At 45.8% G+C, this 24,040-nt stretch overlaps 1 protein-coding gene across 1 annotated transcript; it reads right to left on the bottom strand.

Moving 5' to 3' along the window:
- Positions 1 to 1,265: 1,265 nt before the first annotated feature.
- psip1b (PC4 and SFRS1 interacting protein 1b) lies at positions 1,266 to 22,884 on the bottom strand. The gene is made up of 11 exons (XM_061709816.1): positions 22,755 to 22,884; positions 20,780 to 20,884; positions 20,551 to 20,615; positions 20,331 to 20,466; positions 14,023 to 15,312; positions 11,755 to 12,345; positions 11,154 to 11,248; positions 7,179 to 9,348; positions 6,198 to 6,299; positions 3,464 to 3,983; positions 1,266 to 1,757 (listed from the first exon to the last, which is right to left on the bottom strand). The coding sequence occupies exons 2-11, from the start codon at positions 20,861 to 20,863 to the stop codon at positions 1,732 to 1,734; spliced, it is 5,079 nt and encodes a 1,692-aa protein (XP_061565800.1). The 5' UTR covers positions 20,864 to 20,884; positions 22,755 to 22,884; the 3' UTR covers positions 1,266 to 1,731.
- Positions 22,885 to 24,040: the final 1,156 nt, after the last annotated feature.

The raw sequence follows: 24,040 nt of genomic DNA, 5'->3' as shown, positions 1-24,040 counted from the left end.
TTTTACCCATTTCATCACCCAGTGCTCATACCTAAGTAACAGTCCTGGGCATTGCTCTCCTCTGCCAACCTAGGATGGTTTTTAATTATTTTGCATTGGATCGATGTAGCAAATAAAATAAAACAGCCCATCAACCGTCAGTTACGTGTTTCACATGAGCAGTTCAGGTAAAAACGGCAGTCAAATCAGCAAAAATGTCAGTTTGCTGGATGAAATATATTAATTCCTGATGAAATAAGTTGTCGTGAACCCTCCGGACTTCTCCGTCACTCCATTACCATATTATAGTCACCCCCAAAAATAAGGTGTTTAATACGATTCCTAATCGTATTAAAAGAGTCCTAATTTTCTCTGTGATTTAAAAAAAAATTTTTTTTGTTCTGGTTTGGATTATTGTAGAAGATGGAGTTGTAGCACCGATGGAGGACCCTACCATTCTTAATAATAAATAATAACAATACATTTTATTTTTTAGGCGCCTTTCATGGCACTCAAGGTCGCCGTACAACAATCAAAATATCAAAACACAATTTAAACAACAGAGAACTGCAGAGCCTGTCTGAACAAGTATGGAGGTAATTTGTTTCTTAATTATTCAATCAAAAAAAAGATTGCTTCAATCAAAAAATATATTTTTCAATTTCAAAAAAATTCACTTCAATCAAAAAAAATTATTTCAATCAAGGAAAAAAAGTGTTTGAATGCAAACAAATATTTGAGACTCAAAAAAATGCATTTGAACACTGTTTGATTGGAAATGTTTTCTAAGATAGAAGTTAAGTTTTTTGTTTGAAGCAACTTTTTTGATTGAAGTAGTGTTTTGTGTTTGGGCCATATTATGGGTAGAACACTTGTTTCTTTATCATTTAATCAAAAAAGAAGTTGGTTCAAAAAGAAGAAGTTATTTAGAGATAGAAGTAGAACTACATATAGTATTTACATAACGATTAATAAACTTAATTTTGTCCACGGATTTACTATATAATTATTTTTGTCGGACAAGGTCTGACGGACAAATGAAGGTTTGTCGGACAAATTACCTTTTAGTTCCCCCTCATCATCATGTGATGAAGGTGAATTAAAAGGTGGTTAAAAACCTCAAACTTTATTATCCCACAAAAAGAAATTAAACTATTTCAATGAAATAACACTAAACAGAACTCGTTCTCTGAACCAGGACGTGTTTGCCCCCCCAACCCCCTCCCCGGTGGGCCGGTACCGGTACCGCGGGTCAGGAAAGGATCTGATCGTGTTCAGTTGCTGTTCAGTTGCTTTATTCAGTCAAGTCCCCAGACGAAGCACCACAAGGGCTTCTGGGAAATAAAGTGTCACATATTTATCACATATTTACAGAGAAGTTTGTAAAAAGTGTTTTTCACCAAAAAGAACCAAAAAAAAAAAAAAAAACAGGTAAAAACATCCCAAACAATTAAAACATTAAAATCTTCCTGTACAAGTTGTACAGACCGCCGCTGCCCCTGAGCAAGGCAGCGGCGGTGCTGCTGGGTTAATGCTGCTGGGTTAATGCTGCTGGACTCAGATAAAGTTACAGCACCACTGTGGGGGGTAATGCTGCCCCTGGGGGCGGGGCTTAAATATGAAGGACCACCTGGTCATGTGACCTGGACCTGGACCACCTGGTGATGGCGGGACGTGAAGAAATGCAGATGGACGGACGGATGGCGGGGGTTTGAGGACACGTCCCTGCAGGAGGCGGGGCTTCAGGACCCATCAGGAGGAGGAGGAGCACACTGGACCTGTGGGGGGGGCAGGTGATTGACAGTAACAAGAGACAACAGATTAATGACGTGTTCATTCATGAACAGTGGATAAATACGTTCTGGGGTCTTTAAAAAGAACTGTTATAACTAAGTTCTACACTCATTATTCTAATCCAGACTGATTTCTTACAGCCTGTCCTAACTGCACGCGAGCGTCCGACTGCCGCTCTCTGTCCACACTGAACGCGTTATGGGCCCCCACGTTATTTTGATTGACAGCTGAAACTCGCTTTTTAAAAGGCTGATTTATGGTTCCTCGTTACACCAACGCAGACCCTACGGCGTAGGCTAGGCGGCGCACGCACCGAACGGTGCGCGTCGCCGTGGACCCTACGCCGTAGGGTAAGCCGTCGATTTTTGTAGTTTCTAAACAGAAAACAAACTTGATATTGTGATATTTAAATGTTCTTCTATTTTTTTCCTGTCGCTCGTGTTGAAAGCCGATTGAAAGCGCTTTAGGAAACGGTCATGGATGAGGAACGGCTGATCCAGTTAGTTGAAATGAGAAGTTATCTCTATGATACCTCCTCATTTCACTACAAAAACCTCAATAAAGTGGCAGAAAGAAATATTATCCTATTATTATTATTATCTTATTATTATATATTATCTTATCAGAAGCTTCCAGCTCCCTGGCGATCTCCCTCCAGCCAGCTGCCACTTTATTGAGGTTCTTGTAGTGAAATGACTGTTTCCTACAGCGCTTTCAACCGGCTTTCAACGTGAGCGACAGGAAGAAAATAGAAACAGGGCGAACGACAAAAGTCCAGCTCAAAACGGCGTGCCGCGTCACGCTGCATCGCTCGCAGCCAGTTAGGACAGTCCAATAGAAAATAAAGCAATGGAATTGTTTTTGACGCTGACGCTCGCTCGCGCCGCATGCAGTTAGGACACGGTGTTAGCCTGATCTGAAATCACCGCTAGAATAAAGGTTGTTGCCGAATTGTGGTTGCTGAGGCAACTGAGAAATCCGTGGCGCTTTTTAGTGAATTCTTTTGCAACCAGATTTGTTCCCTGTTAAGTTTGCAGCCTTGTCTCTGAGGAATCTGGAGCTTTTGAGATGTCACTGCCAACCGGGGAATAAAGGACCTCTAAACAGAACGGCTGCCTCTCTAATCTTTAGGAATAACAAATGAAGCACTCTGGCAAGAATATTTTTCTTTTCTTTTTATTTTTCTTTTCCTAACTGCACGCGAGCGTCCGACTGTCGCGTCGCCCTGCGTGGCATCGGACGCTCTCTGTCCACACTGAACGCGTTATGGGCCCCCACGTTATTTTGATTGACAGCTGAAACTCTTTGCAGCTTTTTAAAAGGCTGATTTATGGTTCCGCGTTACACCAACGCAGAGCATACGGCGTAGGGTACGCGGCGCACGCATCGATGCACGGTGCGCGTCGCCATGGACCCTAGGCCGTAGACTACGCCGTCGATTTTACGCGGAATCATAAATCAGCCTTTATTCACCTCACTACCCGCCCCTGCGCTCCTGAAAGACCGAAGGGGCGGGGCTTAGCCCACTCACCATAGGGGGCGGGGCTTATCCCACCTACCCAGAAGGCGGCGGGACCGAGGAAACACTAGACAGATAATATTAGAAGCTGACTCACCCCGCCCCCCTGGTGGTTGTGTGCCTAGCAAACACATGGATGCAATAAATCCCCTCGGCGGCGTCTCCGTTTACCTGTCTCCTCCTTCGGTGCAGCCCCCTCCATCAGCTCCTCCCCCCTTCGCTGCTCCGCCCGCTGGGCCTCCTTCTCCTGCAGTAGCTCCGCCCCCTCCAGAGGCTCCGCCCGCTGAGCCTCCTCCTTCTCCTGCAGTAGCTCCGCCCCCTCCAGAGGCTCCGCCCGCTGAGCCTCCTTCTCCTGCAGTAGCTCCACCCCCTCTGGAGGCTCCGCCCTCTGCTCCTCCATCTCCTGCAGTAGCTCCACCCCCTCCAGAGGCTCCGCCCGCTGGGCCTCCTCCCTCTCCTTCTCCTGCAGCAGCTCTGCCCCCTCCGGAGGCTCTGCCCCCTCCGGAGGCTCCGCCCCCTTCCGCTGCTCCGCCCGCTGCGCCTCTTCCCTCTCCTTCTCCTGCAGCAGCGATCGCAGGAAGGCGGCGCTCACCACCTCCTCCCCCTCCCCCACCAGGAAGGTGTTCTTGAAGCGGTTGTACAACATGGACGCTTTGTCCATGATGGCCTGGCTGGCCCGGTAGAACCGCATCTGCAGAACCACAACCAGAACAGGGACGTCAGTGCATCTGGGAACCGTGGCGTTCTGATGGTGATGATGTCGTAAGTGTCGCTCTCTTTAGCTCCGCCTACTTGTGTAGGTGCCGTCAAGTTAAAAGAAGCACACGTTTGCGTTGGTGTTGTTTGTGTCGTTTGAGATGTTGGTGTTGTTTGTGTTCATTTAGTGTGCGTTTGTGATGTATGTGCTGTTTGTATTGTGTGTGTTTGTTTTCCATGAGATCGTCTCATGGAAAAAGACCCCCAGTGTAGCCCGAGAAGAGCCTCCAAGTGGCAGTACCTGTTCCCCCAACTTCGCCCTCGGCAAAGGTTTGAATCAATTGGCCACAGGCCTATAGGACGGCAATTTGGGAGCAGTTTGATGAGGATGTCGACAAGGTGCTCGACGCATCTGCAAAGGGAGATGTAGATCGGAGGCTGCAGGCAATGACAACCATCATCATTAGTCTGGCCAAAGAGCGGTTTGGTGCAGAAGAGAAGAGAGAAGCGCGGACATCCTACACCATGAACCAACGAGCAGTGAAGATCCACAAAATCCGGCACGAACTGAAGTCCCTCAAGAAGCAGCGCAAGGCAGCCAGTGAGGAGCAACGCCCCCCCTTGGCAGAGCTTCAGGCTATCTTGAGGAAAAGGCTGATGACCCTGCGCAGAGCTGAATACCACCGAAGGCGTCGGAAAGAGAGATCCAGGAAGCGTCCTTCCTTCATAGCCAACCCCTTTGGTTTCACCAAACAGCTGCTGGGACAGAAACGGGATGGGAACCTGGAATGTTCCAAGGAGGAAGTCGACTTTCATCTCCACAACACCTACAGTGACCCTTGCAGACAGGACGAGCTGGGCCGGGGTGAGTTCCTTGTAGACCCACCACCTCCTACCAAGGCGTTTGACACCAGGGAGCCACTTTTGAAAGAGGTTCAGGAGGTTATGAAGAAGTCATGGGCTAGCTCAGCCCCAGGACCTAGTGGCGTGCCCTTCAAGGTCTACAAGAACTGTCCATTACTGAAGAGACTCTGGAAGATCCTCAGAGTCATATGGAAGAGGGGAAAGGTTGCTCAGCAGTGGAGATTTGCTGAAGGAGTCTGGACCCCCAAAGAGAAAGATTCCAAGAAGATCGACCAGTTCAGGATCATCTCCCTGCTGAGCGTAAAAGGTAAGATCTTCTTCAGCATAGCAGCAAGGAGGCTGGCGGACTTCCTCTCCAGGAACAACTACATAGACACGCCGGTGCAAAAGGGAGGTATCGCCGGAGTACCTGGGTGTCTAGAACATACTGGAGTGGTGACTCAGCTCATCCGGGCAGCCCGGGAGAACAAGGGAGATCTCACCGTTCTGTGGTTAGACCTAGCCAATGCATATGGCTCCATCCCACACAAACTGGTCCAGACCACCATGACCAAACACCATGTGCCACACCACGTTGAAGAACTCATCCTGGATTATTGTGACCAATTCAGGATGAGAGTCACAGCAGGGGAAGTAACATCAGAGTGGCATCGGTTGGAGGTGGGGATAATCACAGGCTGCACCATCTCTGTGACCTTGTTTCCCTTGGCGATGAACATGATTGATTCAGATTCAGATAAACTTTATTCATCATGAAAGGAAGAGGACGAAGTACAAACATCTGGTCATTGAATATCGTCAACAGGGCTGGAAGGCACGATGAATGCCCATCTAAGTTGGCAGCAGGGGATTTGTGGGGCGCTCATTCCTCAAAGCCTTGAGTGCGTTGGACATTACGGGAACAGCAAGAAGCAGAGCCATCAAGAACACCACCGAGGCAGCGGAGAAAGCCTCGAGATGGCTCTGGCTCCGGAGAGGAGAACCATGGGGACAAGTGAGTGCCACCTGAACACAAGCAGCGGATTGATCAACCGCGGCTGAGTCGCCTGGGCGAGGGTGTATAATGTTGTAAGACCCGAAATAAATAAAATAATAAAATAAAATAAAATTTTCCCTTAATAATCTCACTATAGAGAATTTTTTTCTCTGCATTTAACCCATTTTCTAGTGGAACTAGTAGCAGTGGTCTGCCATGTAATGGCACGGCGCCCGAGGAACAGTAAGGGTTAAGGGCTTTCTTTGTTTGTTTGTGTTGCTTGTGATGTTTGTGTTTGTGATGTTTTTGATGTTTGTTGTTGTTTGTAATGTTTGTGTTGTTGTTTTCCAGCTGTGGGGGCGTGGTCACCTTTCTCAACGTGGCGATGAGCTCGCTGTGTCTCTGCACGTGTCGAGACGTCAGGAAGAGCATACCGAGCTGGTCCAGCGCCGCCAGACACTTGCCCACATCCTGCAGACAGAGGAGCAGTTAACCACAGCGGGGGGCAGATCCACCAAAAAATATTAAAACTTAATAAAGTGGCATATTAAAAGCGCTCGTCTGAAATTAAAACAGTTTTTGGCTCTCAGCTTCCTGATCAGGGTAGGGATGAAAACGAGGGGGAGTGGGGGTATTGGGACAGGCACCTGGGCCAAGTGCCCTAGATTTCAAGTGCCCTAAAATTCCCCCTTCTTTTTTAGGGGGTAGGGAAGAAAAGAAGGCCGAGTGAAGAAAAGTAGGGGGAGTATTGAGATTGGGCCTTAAGGCAGACGGAAAATTACCGAGTCTGTCTGTTCTTTGCAATACAATTGTTGATTCTAGAATCTGACCTTGACAGAGCGGTTTGGCCGACCGCTCCAGTCACAATCTCCCTGGTGGAATGTAAACAAGTGGCTCTGCCCCCACTAGCCCTCCCCTCTCCCAGGAACATCTGTGGACCTATTTCAGAACTGACTCACTTGGGGTACTGTGCCGGGATCCCCCCCGCCCCACACACATGATGATGTGGGTTTTTTTTTGCACTTTCACACTGTGTGTAGACAGTACACAGTACGCAGTGAAGATGCCTTTTTTTTCCCCCTCCCCCATCCCCAATGTCATCCTTTCTCTGATCTCGCCAGTTGACTCATGTCTCATGTTGTTATTGTTTTGTCTGTTGTCTTGATGGGTTGTACTGGTCCAATTTCACTGTGCTAGGACGCCAGATCAGCGACAATAAAGGCTATTTTATTCTAGACCCCCCCCCAGGGTCTGGATCCGGACCCTAGAGGTCAGTACTGGACCCTGAGACCTGCTATGCGGGTCATTGATGGTGTATTGATGGATTGGAAGAGGGGGTGTGTCTCTTACCGGACTGTCGTTCTTCAGGGCGATCCGGATGTCTCCGTGGATCCTATGCAGCGTGGAGTCCGTCAGCGACACCTCCGAACTCTTCTTCTGCGGCTCCGCCTCCGAACTCTTCTTCTGTGGCTCCGCCTCCCTGCTCTTCTTCTGTGGCTCCGCCTCCCTGCTCTTCTTCTGTGGCTCCGCCTCGCTGCTCTTCTTCTGCGGCTCTGCCTCCCTGCTCTTCTTCTGCGGCTCCGCCTCGCTGCTCTTCTTCTGCGGCTCTGCCTCCCTGCTCTTCTTCTGTGGCTCCGCCTCTCTTCTCTTCTTTTCCCGCTCATCTTCGGATGGCACCGTCTTCTTCTTCTTCGGGTCTTCTGTTGTTCTTCGTTCCTTCTCTCCATCGGATTTCTCCCTCTTGTCGTCTTTCTTCCTCAGCTCCCGGGTTGGTCTCTCCACCTCCTCCCTCCTCTCTCCATCCTTCATCCGGCCCTCCCTCCGTCTCTCCGTCTCTGCTACTCCTCTCTCCTTCCTGTCGTTCGCCACTGAACTCGTTCTCTGGGACTTCTTCTCGTCATCGGAGGGTTTTCTTGTCTTCTCGTCATCGGAGGGTTTTCTTGTCTTCTCGTCATCGGAGGGTTTTCTCGTCTTCTCGGCGTCGGCCCCTCCTCTTCTCTTCACCTCCTCTGCTCTCCTGTTCTTCCTGTCATCCTCCAGCGCCGCCACCGCTCCCCCCATCATGGTCTTCACCATCACCCTCGTCCCCTGACCCGCCTTCACGATCTTCCCGATGATCTTCCTCTCCTCCTTCTTCTCTTCTTCTTTCTGCTGCTTGGTGTCGTCGCTCTTCTTCTTCTCCTCCTCCTCCGTCTTCTCCTTCGCTTCCGTTTTCTTTTCTTTATTCGTCCGCTCTTCATCCCTCTTTTCCTCCGCCGTTGACTTGCGGGTGGAGATTTTGTCCTCCGTCTCTGCTTCGTTCTTCTTCTCTAGTTTTCTTGTCGTCTTCTCATCGTTCTTCACCTCCGTCGGCTTCCTGTTTTCTTTTCTCTTCTCAGTTGTTCTCTCCTCTTTCTTTTGTCCGCCTCTCTCATCCCCCGAAGACATCTTGTCCTCTTTCACCTTCTCTGCTGTTTTTCTTGTTTTCTCGCCCTTTTCTGTCTCTTCTTCTCTTTTCTTTGTCGTTTTCTGGTCCGACTCTTTCCTGTTTTCTGCTTCCTTCCTCCCTTCTTTCTTCTTCTCCACCTCCGTCTTCTCTTCATCTTCTTTTGTTGATTTTCTTGTGGACATCTTGTCCTCTTTCACCTCTGTTTCTTTCTTCTTCTCTGCTGTTTTACTTGTTTTCTCACTCCTGCCTTGCTTCTGTTCATCTTTCTTCTCCTCCACCGTTTCCTTCCTGCTTTCTTTCTTCCTCTCCGCTGTCCTCTCCTCTTTCTCCGTCCTCTTTCCGTCTATTTTGACTTCTGAGGTGGACTTTCTGGTGGACATCTTCTTTTCCTCGTTTTTATTTGTTTCTTTCTTCCTCTCCGTTTTCTCACTCTTTTCTTGCTTCTGTTCATCTTTCCTCTCCTCCCCAGTTTCCTTCCTGCCGTCTTTCTTCCTCTCCGCTGTCCTCTCATCCTTCTCCGTCATCTTTTCATCTCTTCTCAGCTCTGCCGCTGACTTTCGGGTGGACATCTTTTTCTCGTCTTTGTCCTCCGTCTCTTTCTTCTTCTCCGTTTTACCCGCTTTTTCCGCCCTGCATTCATCTTTCTTCTCCACCGTTTCTCTCGCCCTCTTCTCATCTTTCTCAATCTTCTTTTCATTTCTCACGTCTGACTTTCGGGTGGACATCTTTTTGTCCTCTTTCTCGTCCTTCTGATTGTCTTTCGTCTGCTCAACTTCTTTCTTTTCTGCATTCGTCTTTCGTTTAAGTCTCCCCTCCTCTTCATCATCTTTATTTGTTTTCTTATCTTTCTCTGTCTTTTGTTCGTCTTGTTTCTTCTCTGTCGACACTCTTTCCTCGGCTCCCCTCTTTTCTGTCTTCTTGTCTGTCTTCTGTCCATCCTTCCTCCTCTCTGCCGCTGCAGTTCGGGTGGACACCTTCTCCTCTTTTCTTCCAGTTTGACTGGGTTTCTCATCCTTCTCTTTCATCTCTGCTGTGGCCTTGAGGGACGTCCTCCTGTCGTCCTCGCTCTTCTTCTGTCCGTCCGCCGTCGCCCTGAGGACGAACCCGCACAAATCCGGTTAAACACGTTGGAAGGCCCGTGGACGCGGCGGAGACGCAGCTCCCATGTTTGTGTTGTTGTTTGTATTATGTGTGTTTTTTGTGTTTGTGTTGTTTGTATTGTTTATGTTTGTATTGTTAGGGCCCGAGCACTTACAGTGCGAATGCCCAATTGTATCTTTAGGAATTTTTCTTTCTTTTTCTTTCTTCTGACGAAAGGAGGGCCTTTTTTTCCCCCTAAACGTGCCCAAAAAGTCACCAAATTTTGCACGCAAGCCAGGCTTGGCGGAAAATTTGATATTTAATGGTTTACATTAATGGGCGTGGCAAAAAGGCTCAACACCGCCCCCTTGAAAACTTTGTGCCTCAAGCCCCACAATAACGTACATGCACGAAAATTGGTACACACCTGTATCATTGCACAACTTAAAGAAAAGTCTCTTGACGCCATGGCCGAAACCAAACAGGAAGTCTGCTATTTTGAATTAATTGTGTAATTTTGGCGCAATTTATGCCATTCCTTCGGCAGTTAATACGGCCCGAACCGTAACGTGCACCCAGGTGTGTTATACATCAAAATGTGCGTCTCCATCCTGCGACTACGCGCATTACTTTTCTCTTTCAAAAGTGTTACTATGGCGACGCTAGACGCCAAAACGCGCGCCCCCCTTCATCTGAAGTCACCAAATTTTGCATGCAAGCCAGGCCTGGCGATAAATTTGATATTTCATGGTTTGCATTAATGGGCGTGGCCTAACGACTCAACAGCGCCCATATCAGGTAAATCAACCGTTGAACTTGTTTTGTCATTGTGAAACTGTCACATGCTTGGCTAACAGAAGCCACATCAGCCACTTCCTGATCTACTCAGGTTTTGGACTGTCCTGGTGACAGGTGACCACTGTAATGTCAGGACTCAATCATACGTTATCGCTTCCACCCATTGTCTACTGTCTACTGTTTACTATGCATTGTCCTTATATGATCATTTCCTGTCAAAGTTTCTTAATAAAAGCATCTTCTGGGAGGAGAATCTGGGGGAAGCTCAGGAGTTCTCAATGAGGGCCACACGTTGTCCTGCACTCCTGTTGCTTTCCCCCCTCCTGCAGGAGTGCACTAAAAACCCATTCCAAGGTAGTCTCTGTGTCTTTGCTCGTTATGAATTTATGTAATGTTGATTTGGACCCGACAGCCCGCTAGAATACTTTTCTCTGCCATAACTTTTGAATGGTTTGACATAAAGAGTCGTGGGTGGTGTCATCGGACTCGGTATTGAGTCCTTGACCATAATTGGTGAAACTTAGCCCCGCGCCTTCTTCTGATTGGTTGTTCCTATTTTCTGCTATAACTTTTGACTGATTTGACATAGGAAGTCGTGGGTGGTGTCATGTCTGATATGCTTATGGGGGTGGTGGCCGTGAGTGCGAGGGCCCGTTCATCGCTGCTTGCAGCTTTAATTACTGTTTGTCTTTTGTGTTGTTTGTATTTTGTCTTTGTATTGTTTGAGTTTGTGTTTGTATTGTTTGTGTTGTTTGTTTGTTGTTTGTATTGTTTGTGTTATTTTTATTGTGTGTATTGTTTGTGATGTTTGTGTTTGTATTTATGTAATTTGTGTCGTTTGTGTTTATGTCGTTTTTGTGTCATTTGCATTTGTGTTGTTTGTTTCGTTTGTGTCATTTGTGTTTGTGATGTTTGTATTGTTTGTGTTGTGTGTTGTTTCTATTGTTGTTTGTATTGTGTGTATTGTTTGTGTTTGTATTGTTTGGGTTTTTTGTGTTCTGCTCCGTTGCCGTGCCTACCGGGAGCTCCTCCTCCTGGCTCCGCCCCCGTCCTCCATCAGGCCCTTTAGGGACTTCAGCAGGACGTCCCTCCGGTCCGCCAGGTGGCGCTGTCGCTGCAGAGCACACTCGCATTAGTTCCAGTGCCCGGAGTTTTAGAGGAATCAACTGAAAATCTGACTTTATTTTAGTGAAAAAAACATTTTTAGGACGTAGCATGCTAAAAGGTAACGTGCTATGAGTTTTGCTAATGTCACATCTTAAGCCACAACATGGAGAAACTAACTTTATATCATGGTACATTTATCGACATGTTTACCATGCTGAAAAATTCTTAACTCAATAAAGCTAATGCTATACCTTAAACTTTAGCATAGTAAAGCTACTGTTATATCCAGCATTTTAAGTTAATGTTAAAATATGATCTTTAGCACAATAAAGCTTATATGTCATGAGATTTAGCAGCTTTAAGCTTCAAATTTAGCGTGTTAAAGCTAACATTAGCAAATTTTAAAGCTAACATATTTAGGTTGTTAAAGCTAACATTATATTATTTAGCATTTAAAGATGTTAATAACATTAACAGCAGCTACTGATCAGAGACAACATGAGAAACATTCACCTCCTCGTCTTTTTTCTCCTCCTCTGCCTTCTGTGCCGTCTCTCCATTATTTTCCTTTTTCTCTGTTCTCTTTCTGAGTTTTGACGTTTCTCCACTCTTCTCCTCTTCCTCCACGCCCTTCCTCTTCCTTCCCTCCACACTTTCATCCAGGGTGGTCATCTTCTCTTCCTCCTCTCTTCCCCTCTTTCTTCCCTTCATCTCCATTACTTTTTCTCCAACTACCCTCCTTCCTTCTACCTCCGGGTCTACACCTCTTTCCCTCCTCCTCGTTTCTTCTGTCTGTCCTTCTCCCCCATCTGTTGCTTTCTTGTCCTCCGCCGTCTTATGGTCCTGACTCTCGGTTTTCCTCGTCTTTGCTCCCACTGTCGACTCCTCACTTTTGTTCTCCTCCTTTCTTCTTTTTGATGCTCTCGTCTTGGGAATCTCTTCTTCCTGTCCTTCACTGCTGTCCTGACCTGTATTTTTGTCCTCTTCCTTCCCGTCATCCCCCTTTTCTCTGTTCCCCCTGACCTCTCGTCTCTCCTTCCCCCCTCTAGGAGTCGTCTCTGAGAGGACACTAGCAGGTTTCTTCTTCTCCTTGTCATCTGGGACCTGAAACACAGAACAGTCAAACAGTTGAGACTCCTGTTGTAACGGGACGTTCAAACGTTCCCTTCTAGCAAAGAAGGATGAACCTACAATGGCCCTGAAATACTCCCAGTAGTAGCACTAGTAGTAATAGTGGTAGCAGTAGCTGCAGTAGCAGTACTAATAGCAGTAGTAGCAGCAGTAGTAGCAGTAACAGTTGTAGCAGTAGCTATAGTAGCAATAGCAGTAGCAATAGTATTAATAGTAGCAGTAGCAGTAGTAGCAGCAGTAGCAGCAGTAGTAGTAGCAGCAGTAATAGTAGCAGCAGTAGTAGTAGTCTGATACCAGCTGAGATCCAACCAGCTGAGATGACTAAAACAATCATGAAACAAGTTTCCTGCTTCTTCTTTTAATCCTACGTTTGGATCTTCTGTAAAAACATAAAAATGACCCCATCCATCCAACCATTTTCCGTTGCTTATCCGTTCCCGGGTCACGGGGGCAGCAGTCTCAACAGAGACTTCCTTCCCCCCAGACACTTCCTCCAGCTCGTCCGAGGGGAGTCCGAGGCGTTCCCAGGCCAGCCGAGAGACATAGTCTCTCCAGCGTTTCCTGGGTCTTCCCCGGGGTCTCCTCCCAGTGGGACATGCCTGGAACACCTCCCTAGGGAGGAGGGACATGCCTGGATCACCTACCTAGGGAGGCGTCCAGGAGGCATCCGGTACAGATGCCCAAGCCACCTCAGCTGACTCCTCTCAATGTGGAGGAGTAGCGGCTCGACTCCGAGCTCCTCCCGGGTGACCGAACTCCTCACCCTATCTTTAAGGGAGCGTCCAGCCACCCTGCGGAGGAAACTCATCTCGGCCGCTTGTATCTGCGATCTCGTCCTTTCGGTCAGTACCCAAAGTTCACGACCATAGGTGAGGGTAGGGGCGTAGATTGACCGGTAAATCGAGAGCTTCACCTTTCGACTCAGCTCCTTCTTCACCACGACGGTCCGGTACATCGACCGCATAACTGCAGACGCTGCACCGATCCATCTGTCAATCTCACGCTCCATCGTTCCCTCACTCGTGAACAAGATCCCGAGATACTTGAACTCCTCCACCTGAGGCAGGACTTCTCCACCCACCCGGAGAAGGCACGCCACCCTTTCCCGATGGAGAACCATGGCCTCGGTTTTGGAGGTGCTGATTCTCATCCCTCCCGCGTCGCACTTGGCCGCAAACCGCCCCAGCACATGCTGAAGGTCCCGGTCCGATGAAGCCAACAGGACAACGTCATCTGCAAAAAGCAGAGATGAAATCCTGAGGTTCCCAAACCGGATCCCCTCCGGCCCCTGGCTGCGCCTAGAAATCCTGTCCATAAAAATTATGAACAGGACCGGTGACAAAGGGCAGCCCTGCCGGAGTCCAACATGCACCGGGAACAAGTCTGACTTACTGCCGGCAATGCGAAGTAGACTCTTGCTCCGATCATATAGAGACCGGGCCCCAGACTCACTGAGCCCCCCACAGAATGGCACGAGGGACACGGTCAAATGCCTTCTCCAGATCCACAAAGCACATGTAGACAAGTTGGGCAAATTCCCATGAACCCTTGAGCACCCTGCGGAGGGTGTAGAGCTGGTCCAGTGTTCCACGACCGGGGCGACTAAAATTACCCCATCACAGTGTTTTCAGCAGCGTCCCTGGTTCTTACCGTTCTTATGTTCTCAGCAGAGACCATCCTTCCACTTCCTTCAGAGGGGTCGCTGCTCGGTTCTTCTCCACTTCTGGCCGTGGAGGCGGGTTCTGAAGTCTCTGTGGTCCGCTTTAAGCCTTCCGTTTGATCTGGAGCTAATCTGGACGAGGCTCTGGTCGCACCTCCAACTTCTGGTTCAGGTGCGACTCTGCTTGGAGTACTGGTGCCAGCAGATGGTTTGGTGTCAAGCTCGGGTCTACTCTTGGCAGCTTCAAGTTCCTCAGAAGCTGGTTCACCTGATGCACAATCAACAGGGGGAGGGGGAGGAGGTGGTTTCTCAGGTCTGGAGGTGGTTGCAGCAGCTTGTTTCTCAGGTGTAGCCTGATTGGAGGAAGGTGGTCTTCCACGTCTGCGTTTGTTCTCAGCAGTTGGGGTCTCAGGTGCAGATTCATTGGAGGAAGGTGGCCTTCCACGTCTGAGTTTGGTATCAGAAGCTGGTTTCTCAGGTGCAGATTCATTGACGGAAGGTGGTCTTCCACGTCTGCGTTTGTTCTCAGCAGTTGGGGTCTCGGGTGCAGATTCATTGGTGGCAGCAGCTGGTTTCTCAGGTGTAGCCTGATTGGAAGAGGGGGGTCTTCCACGTCTGCGTTTGGTATCAGCAGTTGGGGTCTCAGGTGCAGATTCATTGGTTGCAGCAGCTGGTTTCTCAGGTGTAGCCTGATTGGAAGAGGGGGGTCTTCCACGTCTGGGTCTGGTCTCAGCAGCTGGTTCCTCAGCTGTAGCTTCATTGGAAGAGGGGGGTCTTCCACGTCTGGGTCTGGTTTCAGCAGCTGGTTCCTCAGCTGTAGCTTCATTGGTAGAGTGGGGTCTTCCACGTCTGGATCTGGTCTCAGCAGCTGGTTCCTCAGCTGTAGCTTCATTGGAAGAAGGTGGTCTTCCACGTCTGGGTCTGGTCTCAGCAGCTTGTTCCTCAGCTGTACCTTCATTGGAAGAAGGCGGTCTTCCACGTTTGGGTCTGGTCTCAGCAGCTGGTTCCTCAGATGTAGCTTCATTGGAAGAAGGTAGTCTTCCACGTCTGGGTTTGGTTTCAGCAGCTGGTTCCTCAGGTGTAGCCTGATTGGAAGAGGCGGGTCTTCCACGTCTGGGTTTGGTCTCAGCAGCTTGTTTCTCAGGTGTAGCCTGATTGGAGGAAGGTGGTCTTCCACGTCCACGTTTAGCGGCAGGAGTTGGTTTCACAGTTGCAGCTTTACTTTTAGCTGCAGGATCTGGTCCGGCAGCTGTGGTGTTTGTGCTGGTCTTTCCTGGTAGCTGAGGAGAGGAGAGAACAGAGATGTCTGACAGAACCAGGCAAAGACGATTGATAACATCATAATCGCTGATGAACTTGTCTATATGTTGATATGTGTACATATGGGTATACAGGACTGTCTCAGAAAATTTGAATATTGTGATAAAGTCCTTTATTTTCTGTAATGCAATTAAAAAAACTAAAATGTCATACATTCTGGATTCATTACAAATCAAGTGAAATATTGCAAGCCTTTTATTATTTTAATATTGCTGATTATGGCTTACATTTTAAGATTAAGATTCCCAGAATATTCTAATTTTTTGATATAGGATATTTGAGTTTTCTAAAGCTGTAAACCATGATCAGCAATACTAAAATAATAAAAGGCTTGCAATATTTCAGTTGATTTGTAATTAATCCAGAATGTATGACATTTTTAGGGCCCGAGCACTTGCAGTGCGAAGGCCCTATTGTATCTGTAGGATTCTTTCTTTCTTTCTTTATTTCTTCTGACGAAAGGAGGGCCTTTTTGCCCCCCTAAACGTCCCCAAAAAGTCACCAAATTTTGCACGCAAGTCAGGCCTGGCGAAAAATTTGATATTTAATGGTTTGCATTAATAGGCGCCCCCTTGAAAACTTTGTGCCTCAAGCCCCACAATACGGTTTGTCGTACATGCACGAAAATCGGTACACACCTGTATCATGGGACAACTTAAAGAAAAGTCTCTTGGCATGCCCGAAACCGAACAGGAAGTCGGCCATTTTGAATTAATCGTGTCTGTTTGGCACAATTTATGCCATTCCTTCAGCAGTTAATTCAGCCCAAACCGTAACGTGCACCCAGGTGTGTTATACATCAAAATGTGCGTCTCCCTCCTGCGACCACACGCATTACTTTTCTCTTTCAAAAGCGTTACCGTGGCGACGCTAGACGCCAAAAAGCGCGCCCACCCTTCATCTGGTTGGTTCAGACAGAAAAAACTTTGCGCCTCAAGCCCCATAATACGGTTTGACGTACATGAACGAAAATCGGTACACTCCTGTATCATGTCGCAACTTAAAGAAAAGTCTCTTGGCGCCATGGCCGAAACCGAACAGGAAGTCAGCCATTTTGAACATTCTGAATTAATTGCGTAATTTTGGAGCAATATATGCCATTCCTTCGAGAGTTAATTCAGCCCGAACCGTATCGTGAACCCAGATGTGTTATACATCAAAATGTGTGTCTCCATCCTGCGACTACACGCATTACTTTTCTCTTTCAAAAGTGTTACTGTGGCGACGCTAGACGCCAACAAGCGCACCCCCCCTTCATCTGATTGGTCGATATTTGATAGTTCCCCAAAAGGCACCAAATTTGGCATGCAAGCCAGGCCTGGTGATACATTTGATATTTCATGGTTTGCATTAATGGGCGTGGCAAAATGGCTCAACAGCGCCCCCTTGAAAACTTTGTGCCTCAAGCCCCACGATACGGTTTGACGTACATGCACGAAAATCAGTACACACCTGTATCATGTCGCAACTTAAAGAAAAGTCTCTTGGCGCCATGGCCGAAACCCAACCGGAAGTCGGCCATTTTGAACATTTTGAATTAGTCTCGTAATTTTGGCGCAATTTATGCCATTTATTTGGCAGTTAATACGGCCCGAACCGTAACGTGCCCCCAAGTGTGTTGTACATCAAAATGTGCGTCTCCATCCTCCGACACCACGCATTACTTTTCTCTTTCAAAAGCGTTACAGTGGCGACGCTAGACGCTAAAAAGCGCGCCCACCCTTCATCTGATTGGTTCAGACAGAAAAAACTTTGCGCCTCAAGCCCCACCATACGGTTTGACGTACATGAACGAGAATCGGTACACACCTGTATCATGTCGCAACTAAAAGAAAAGTCTCATGGCGCCATGGCCGAAACCCAACAGGAAGTCGGCCATTTTGAACATTTTGAATTAATTGCGTAATTTTGGCGCAATTTATGGCATTCCTTCGGCAATTAATACAGCCCGAACCGTAACGTGCACCCAGGTGTGTTATACCTCAAAATGTGCGTCTCCATCTTGCGACTACGCGCATTACTTTTCTCTTTCAAAAGTGTTACCGTGGCGACGTTAGACGCCAAAAAGCGCGCCTCCCCTTCATCTGATTGGTCCATTTGATAGTTCTCCAAAAGTCACTAAATTTTGCATGCAAGCCAGGCCTGGTGATAAATTTGATATTTCATGGTTTGCATTAATGGGCGTGGCCTAACGGCTCAACAGCGCCCCCTAGAATACTTTTCTCTGCCATAACTTTTGAAAGGTTTGACATAAAGAGTCGTGGGTGGTGTCATGAGACTCGGTATTGAGTCCTTGACCATAATTGGTGAAAATTAGCCCCGCCCCTTCTTCTGATTGGTTGTCCCTTTTTTCTGCTATAACTTCGGAATGGTTTGACATAGGAAGTCGTGGGTGGTTTCATTTCTGATATGCTTATGGGGGGCGGTGGCCGTGAGTGCGAGGGCCCGTTCATCGCTGCTTGCAGCTTTAATTGTTTTTGTAATTGCATACGTCTACATGTTAATGTGTGTAAATATGGGTATGTGTATATGTCTATGGTTATATGTATTGGTATTTGTATATGTTTATATGTGTACATATGGGTATGTGTATATGTCTTAATGTTGATGTTGTTGTTTGTTTGTTTGTTTTGTTACGTGAAAAAAAAATCGAATTGAGCACTTTATTTGTTTTATATGTAAAGTTATTTGTTTTTACTGAAAATGCTCAGAAGCATTCCAGTTCAACTATTGAGGGAAAGTCTGCAATATTATGTTGCCTCAATAAATATGTTAATTTCTCTTGAAGTAGTCTTTATTTTAATTCATTAACATTAAAAACACATTTTATTTGGTGGCAGAATAAGAGTAAAAGGTAAAAAATTGAATAAAATGTAATTCCAAAAAATAAAAACCGAATTTGGGGAAAAAAAAGCACTCTAGGTATGTGAAATTTAAATGCAAGATAAAATATATCTTTTCTGTTTTGTTTTTTCCCCTTCTTTTTATTTAACAAATCCCCCTTTATGCTGTTTCTTGCACGTTTGTATTGTTATTCATTTTCATTTGTATTGTTATTGTTATTCTCTTTGAGAGTTTGTGTTTTTTCCTGCAGTTCTTTAAAATGAAATCACAACATATCATAATATATCGTATCGTTGCCCCTGTATGGTGATACATATCGTACCATTATGTTCTTCCCAATACACACCCCTGATCACGGTGGGAGAGAACGTCAGAATCAAGGTTCTGAAACAACCTTGTGAAGGTCCAGACCTGAACCTGATTACACTGAAACCATTTCATTTAATTATTATTTTCGTCCGACAAGAATATCTATGTTTTTGAAATACCTGACATGTTTCTGTGATAACGTCCGCCTTCATCAGAGAAAAATAGACTGAAACAATGTTGGAGAGAAGGACGGACCAGAATCCAGAGACAGTGACTGCGTTTACATCCAGTCAATAACCCTTTTAAAACCGGAATATTAGCAATAACCCGGTTTTGCACGGCCATGTAAACACCAATAACCCCTTTGAATAACCGGAATTTGCTCATATTCCGTTTTTAAAAACCCCATTATGACCCCTGGGTTACTCCTTTTCTAACCGAATATTTGGTCCTGTTTACGCCTAACGGAATATCCCCATCAAAAGGAACATGAATTTGTTTTCTGCGCATGTTTTTTTCGCAAGGAATCTTGGTCTTTTGAGTCCAGGAAGTTCTTCTAAACACGGAGAAATGCAAGACCAGGAGGAGACTAATCACTTCATAAATGTGATGAAAGATATGAACATTTCTGCATTTGTAGACGGTAGAAAGTACCGGGATAGAAGATTTACAAGAAGGTGAGAGAAAAGATCAAACTCCGCTGGAAGACGCTGAAAAAGGCGAACTACAGGGACGAGAAACAAAACGGTTCCAGCGGGTCCGATTATCGGCCGTGCTGCTGTTATTGTTGTTGTTTTGGATTTGGATACAGGAAGAAGAAGCGGAAATTACGGTAATTGTGTCATGACGTTCTCCGTGCGTCGCTGGTTTGATCCAGATATCCCAAATGATTAATTACCATGTATACAGGGATAACCCTGTTTGCTCACCCATGGAAACGGAATATTCCCAATGTTTCAGTAACTGGAATATTGACCTTAACACGAATTTTGACTGCATGTAAACATAGTCATTTACAGTGATGGAGTCAGACAGGAAACCTCTAGTGAGAGTTCCTGCTGCTGAAGGTGGATCTACAACCTGGGCCTGGAGTTAAAGACCTGGGCCACTAGTCGGACCTGGGCCGGCCAGACTACCTGGCCCCCCCAAGTAACGTATCCAGACACCTTTACTGGCTTCACTTTAGTCAAAACAACCTGGATTGGGATGTTGCTTGTCTCAAGGTTGTTTGTATAAAGGATGAGTTATGGTTCTGCGTCAAAACGACGCTGTGCCTACGGCGTGTGGTCTGCGTCGACGCAGACCACACGCCGTCACTGACCTGCACCTCCCGAAAATTGTAACTACGCGTCGAGGCGACGCAGACCACACGCAGACGGAGAGGGCTGTGATTGGTTCGCTTGGTAGCAACGCATTTCCGGTTTGAAGCAGTTGTGAACTTTCAGCACTTTTTTCTTCGTGTATGTGTGATTTTTTTTGTTTTGGTTTTTTGCACGATAGTTGTTTCTTATCTCTTTGATTCACTGTGACCGTAAAAAGTCGGATAAACCATTCAGGACAAGATCGCGAATAAGCGGTCACGGGGGGAACTGCACCGCGGAGAACTGGAGTGACGGAGAAGTCCGAAGGTTCACGACGGCGTGTGCACTGCGTCGTTTTTGATGTAAAACCATAACTCAAGCTTTAGTCAAAACAACCTGGATTGTGATGTTGCTTGTCTCGAGCTTGTTTGTATAAGTCTCACACTGACCTTATGAGTCTTGATCAGGTTTTAAAACACAACCATGTTGTTGAAAGAGGCCCGTTAGCGTTGAGCAGGACTGACCTGCATCTTGCTGCCGACCCTCGGCGTGTTCTGGATCTCCCACATCCCCTCGCTGAAGCCTCGGATGCGGACGCCGCTGCCGTACTTCGTCTTGTTCCTCAAGTAGGGAACGATGTTCTCGGGGGGCAGGAGGCCTCTGTGGGGGGGGGCGGGTTAAACCAGGGGGGACATGGTCAGAGCAGGGGGGGCGGGTGTGGTGGATCTGAGGTGTGGTACTTACATCTGGTGCGTCCCGAAGAAGAAGACCGGGACCCGCTTCCTGCTGCCGTCCTCCAGCCTGCAGATCTGCAACACCAGGGAGCATGAGAGCCGTGTGTGTGTGTGTGTGTGTGTGTGTGTGTGTGTGTGTGTGTGTGTGTGTGTGTGTGTGTGTGTGTGTGTGTGTGTGTATGTGTGTGTGTGTGTGTGTGTGTGTGTGTGTGTGTGTGTGTGTGTGTGTGTGTTCCTACCCTGGCCGGCCAGTGAGGGAAGCCCTTCATCTTGGCGAAGACCAGGTCCCCCGGTTTGAAGTGGTCCCCGTTTTTCCCGGGCATCCTGCTGCTTCAGGGTCCGAGCTGCAAACATGTTCAGATCAGCCGTCGCCACGACAACGCTGGGACATCCCCGTTTCCCAGTCCTAGTCCTGGGGGACCCACTGTTTCACAGCCCTGGTCCCCGGGACACCCTGTTTGTTTCTGGTATTGAGCTGAACTGGTCTTGGTCTTTTTAACAACTTTTGCTTTTTATCATTTTACCTCTTTTCTCATCGTTTTATTTCATTTTATTTGTTATTTAAGCGTACTCTGGCGTACAGGACTGAGACAAGACCAAGACCAGAGTATCAAGACCAGGGGCCTCATAATAACAAGATGTGCAATACCATATGAGCAATATCCGTCTGTCTACCTCACACACATTTGACCTGCTCTTTTGCACGTTTTTTTTTCTCTTGCATCAGTCCTCCAGCAACTTTTCCTGTTTTGTTGATGTGTTCAAGGCGAAGGTCAAAAGGCACCCCATTGAAGCTATGCTTGGTTTGTTTGGCAACAAAATCACCATCTAGAATAGGGGTGGGCAAAAATATCGATATGGCAATATATCGCGATACTTTTCGAGCCGATTCAATATCGATATTCAAAATTTGAATATCGATATTTTTTTTTTTATCCCCGATTTTTTTCCCATTATATCACCCAGTGCTCCTACCTAAGTGACAGTCCTGGGCATTGCCACTCTCTACCAACGCTGGGAGGGCCCTGCACTGAGCTCAGGTTTTATTTCATTTTATAATTTATTTTTTATATAACACAATTGCCTGTCCTTAAAAAATGAAAAATAATGGACAGAGGTTTATTTATTTATGGATTTATATCTATACTGACTGATCACTGTGCCTGTCCTTGGTTTTAGTACCCATCTTTCTTGTGTTTATTATCATTTGCCACATAATTAAAGCAACCTCATACTAAATTTAATGTTAATTTCATATGATGTAAATAATATGAAAAACATATACAAATATGTTGTAACTTTAGCTTGTATAGTTATAATAAAACATTGTTTTGACTCAGTTTGTCCCATGAATTGTCACTATAATCTGATGAACGTGCAACTTGGATTTTAAGATCCATCACTATCATCTGATGTACATATATACAACTTGGATTTTAAGATGTGTAATGCATTTTAAAATTTTTCGGTGAACTATGTAGAATATAATAATCGGGATATCGCATAATCGGGATATTGCAATGTGTATCGTATCGTGGCTCAAGTATCGTGATGCGTATCGTATCGTGAGGTCCTTCCCAATACCCACCCCTAATCTAGAAATCACTGGCCTTCATGTCTGTACACTTGCGCCTGACACTGTTTTCTTTTTGTGTCACTGTTGTTTTTAAGTATTTTGTATTTTGATTTTTGTTGTCTTTTATATCGTGTATGTTATATGTATAATTTGTTATGGTACTATGGACCTCTTCTCGAGATGTGTCTTTAATAAAGTGTGAATTGAAAATTGAATATATCTTATGGCTTTCAGGGCTGCTGCAGAGTCTGAGCAAATCACCACTTCTTCTGGCTTTCTCTCCTCCACACAGTATAACGCTATTAATTCAGTAGTGAACACTGATACATAGTTACTGACACATTTCCTTTCCTAACTGCATCACATACACCCCAAAACCAGCCCTTCCACTCTCTGGATCCCTAGAACCATCTGTGAATATCTGCACATTAGAATCCACTATCTCACACAGATACTTTTCTACACAGCTCTTTGCGGTTTCCGGTCTGGCGACCCCTTTGTTTACAAATACATGCATCTCTGCAGCTAAACTGCAGCTAAACTGCAGCTAACCGGGGCTAACCCGCCCCCCCAGCGGGGTGAGGAGGGTCTGGACCGGGGGTCCGGGTCCAGGTCCACCTCGGTGCTCCGACACTCACCAGAAACAGAAGGAGAAAAGCTGAGAAACTTCAATTAGAACTGGTTTCTTCTCGTCGCTCAGCTACGCTGCACGGCGGCCGCCATGTTGGATCAGCGAGGGCTGACGTCACCGTGACGGGTTCCCGCTCCCGCCTGGACCGAACCAACTAGGAGAGGGGGGGGGGAGGGGGGGGGGGGGGAGAGGGGGGGGGGGGGGGGGGCAACTAGGGGGGGTGTACCAACTAGGTGGGGGGGTCATAAACATAGGTTCAAATGTTATTTTATTGTCTGGAAAATGGTTCAAATGTTATTTTATTGTCTGAAAAATGGTTCAAATGTTATTTTATTGTCTGGAAAATGGTTCAAATGTTATTTTATTGTCTGTAAAATGGTTCAAATGTTATTTAATTGTCTGGAAAATGGTTCAAATGTTATTTTATTGTCTGAAAAATGGTTCAAATGTTATTTTATTGTCGGAAAAATGGTTCAAATGGTATTTTATTGTCTGAAAAATGGTTCAAATGTTATTTTATTGTCTGAAAAATGGTTCAAATGTTATTTTATTGTCTGGAAAATGGTTCAAATGTTATTTTATTGTCTGGAAAATGGTTCAAATGTTATTTTATTGTCTGAAAAATGGTTCAAATGTTATTTTATTGTCTGGAAAATGGTTCAAATGTTATTTTATTGTCTGAAAAAGGGTTCAAATGTTATTTTATTGTCTGGAAAATGGTTCAAGTGTTATTTTATTGTCTGGAAAATGGTTAAAATGTTATTTTATTGTCTGAAAAATGGTTCAAATGTTATTTTATTGTCTGAAAAAGGGTTAAAATGTTATTTTATTGTCTGGAAAATGGTTCAAATGTTATTTTATTGTCTGAAAAAGGGTTCAAATGTTATTTTATTGTCTGGAAAATCGTTCAAATGGTATTTTATTGTCTGGAAAATTCTTCAAATGTTATTTTATTGTCTGAAAAATGGTTCAAATGTTATTTTATTGTCTGGAAAATGGTTCAAATGTTATTTTATTTTCTGAAAAATAGTTCAAATGGTATTTTATTGTCTGGAAAATGGTTCAAAATTCAAATGTTATTTTATTGTCTGAAAAATGGTTCAAATGTTATTTTATTGTCTGAAAAATGGTTCAAAATTCAAATGTTATTTTATTGTCTGAAAAATGGTTCAAATGTTATTTTATTGTCTGAAAAATGGTTCAAATGTTATTTTATTGTCGGGAAAATGGTTCAAATGTTATTTTATTGTCTGAAAAATGGTTCAAATGTTATTTTATTGTCTGAAAAATGGT

This window comes from Cololabis saira, chromosome 20 (assembly GCF_033807715.1).
Source record: "Cololabis saira isolate AMF1-May2022 chromosome 20, fColSai1.1, whole genome shotgun sequence".
Lineage (NCBI taxonomy): Eukaryota > Metazoa > Chordata > Actinopteri > Beloniformes > Belonidae > Cololabis > Cololabis saira.
This window is presented reverse-complemented; position numbering and strand designations above follow the sequence as displayed.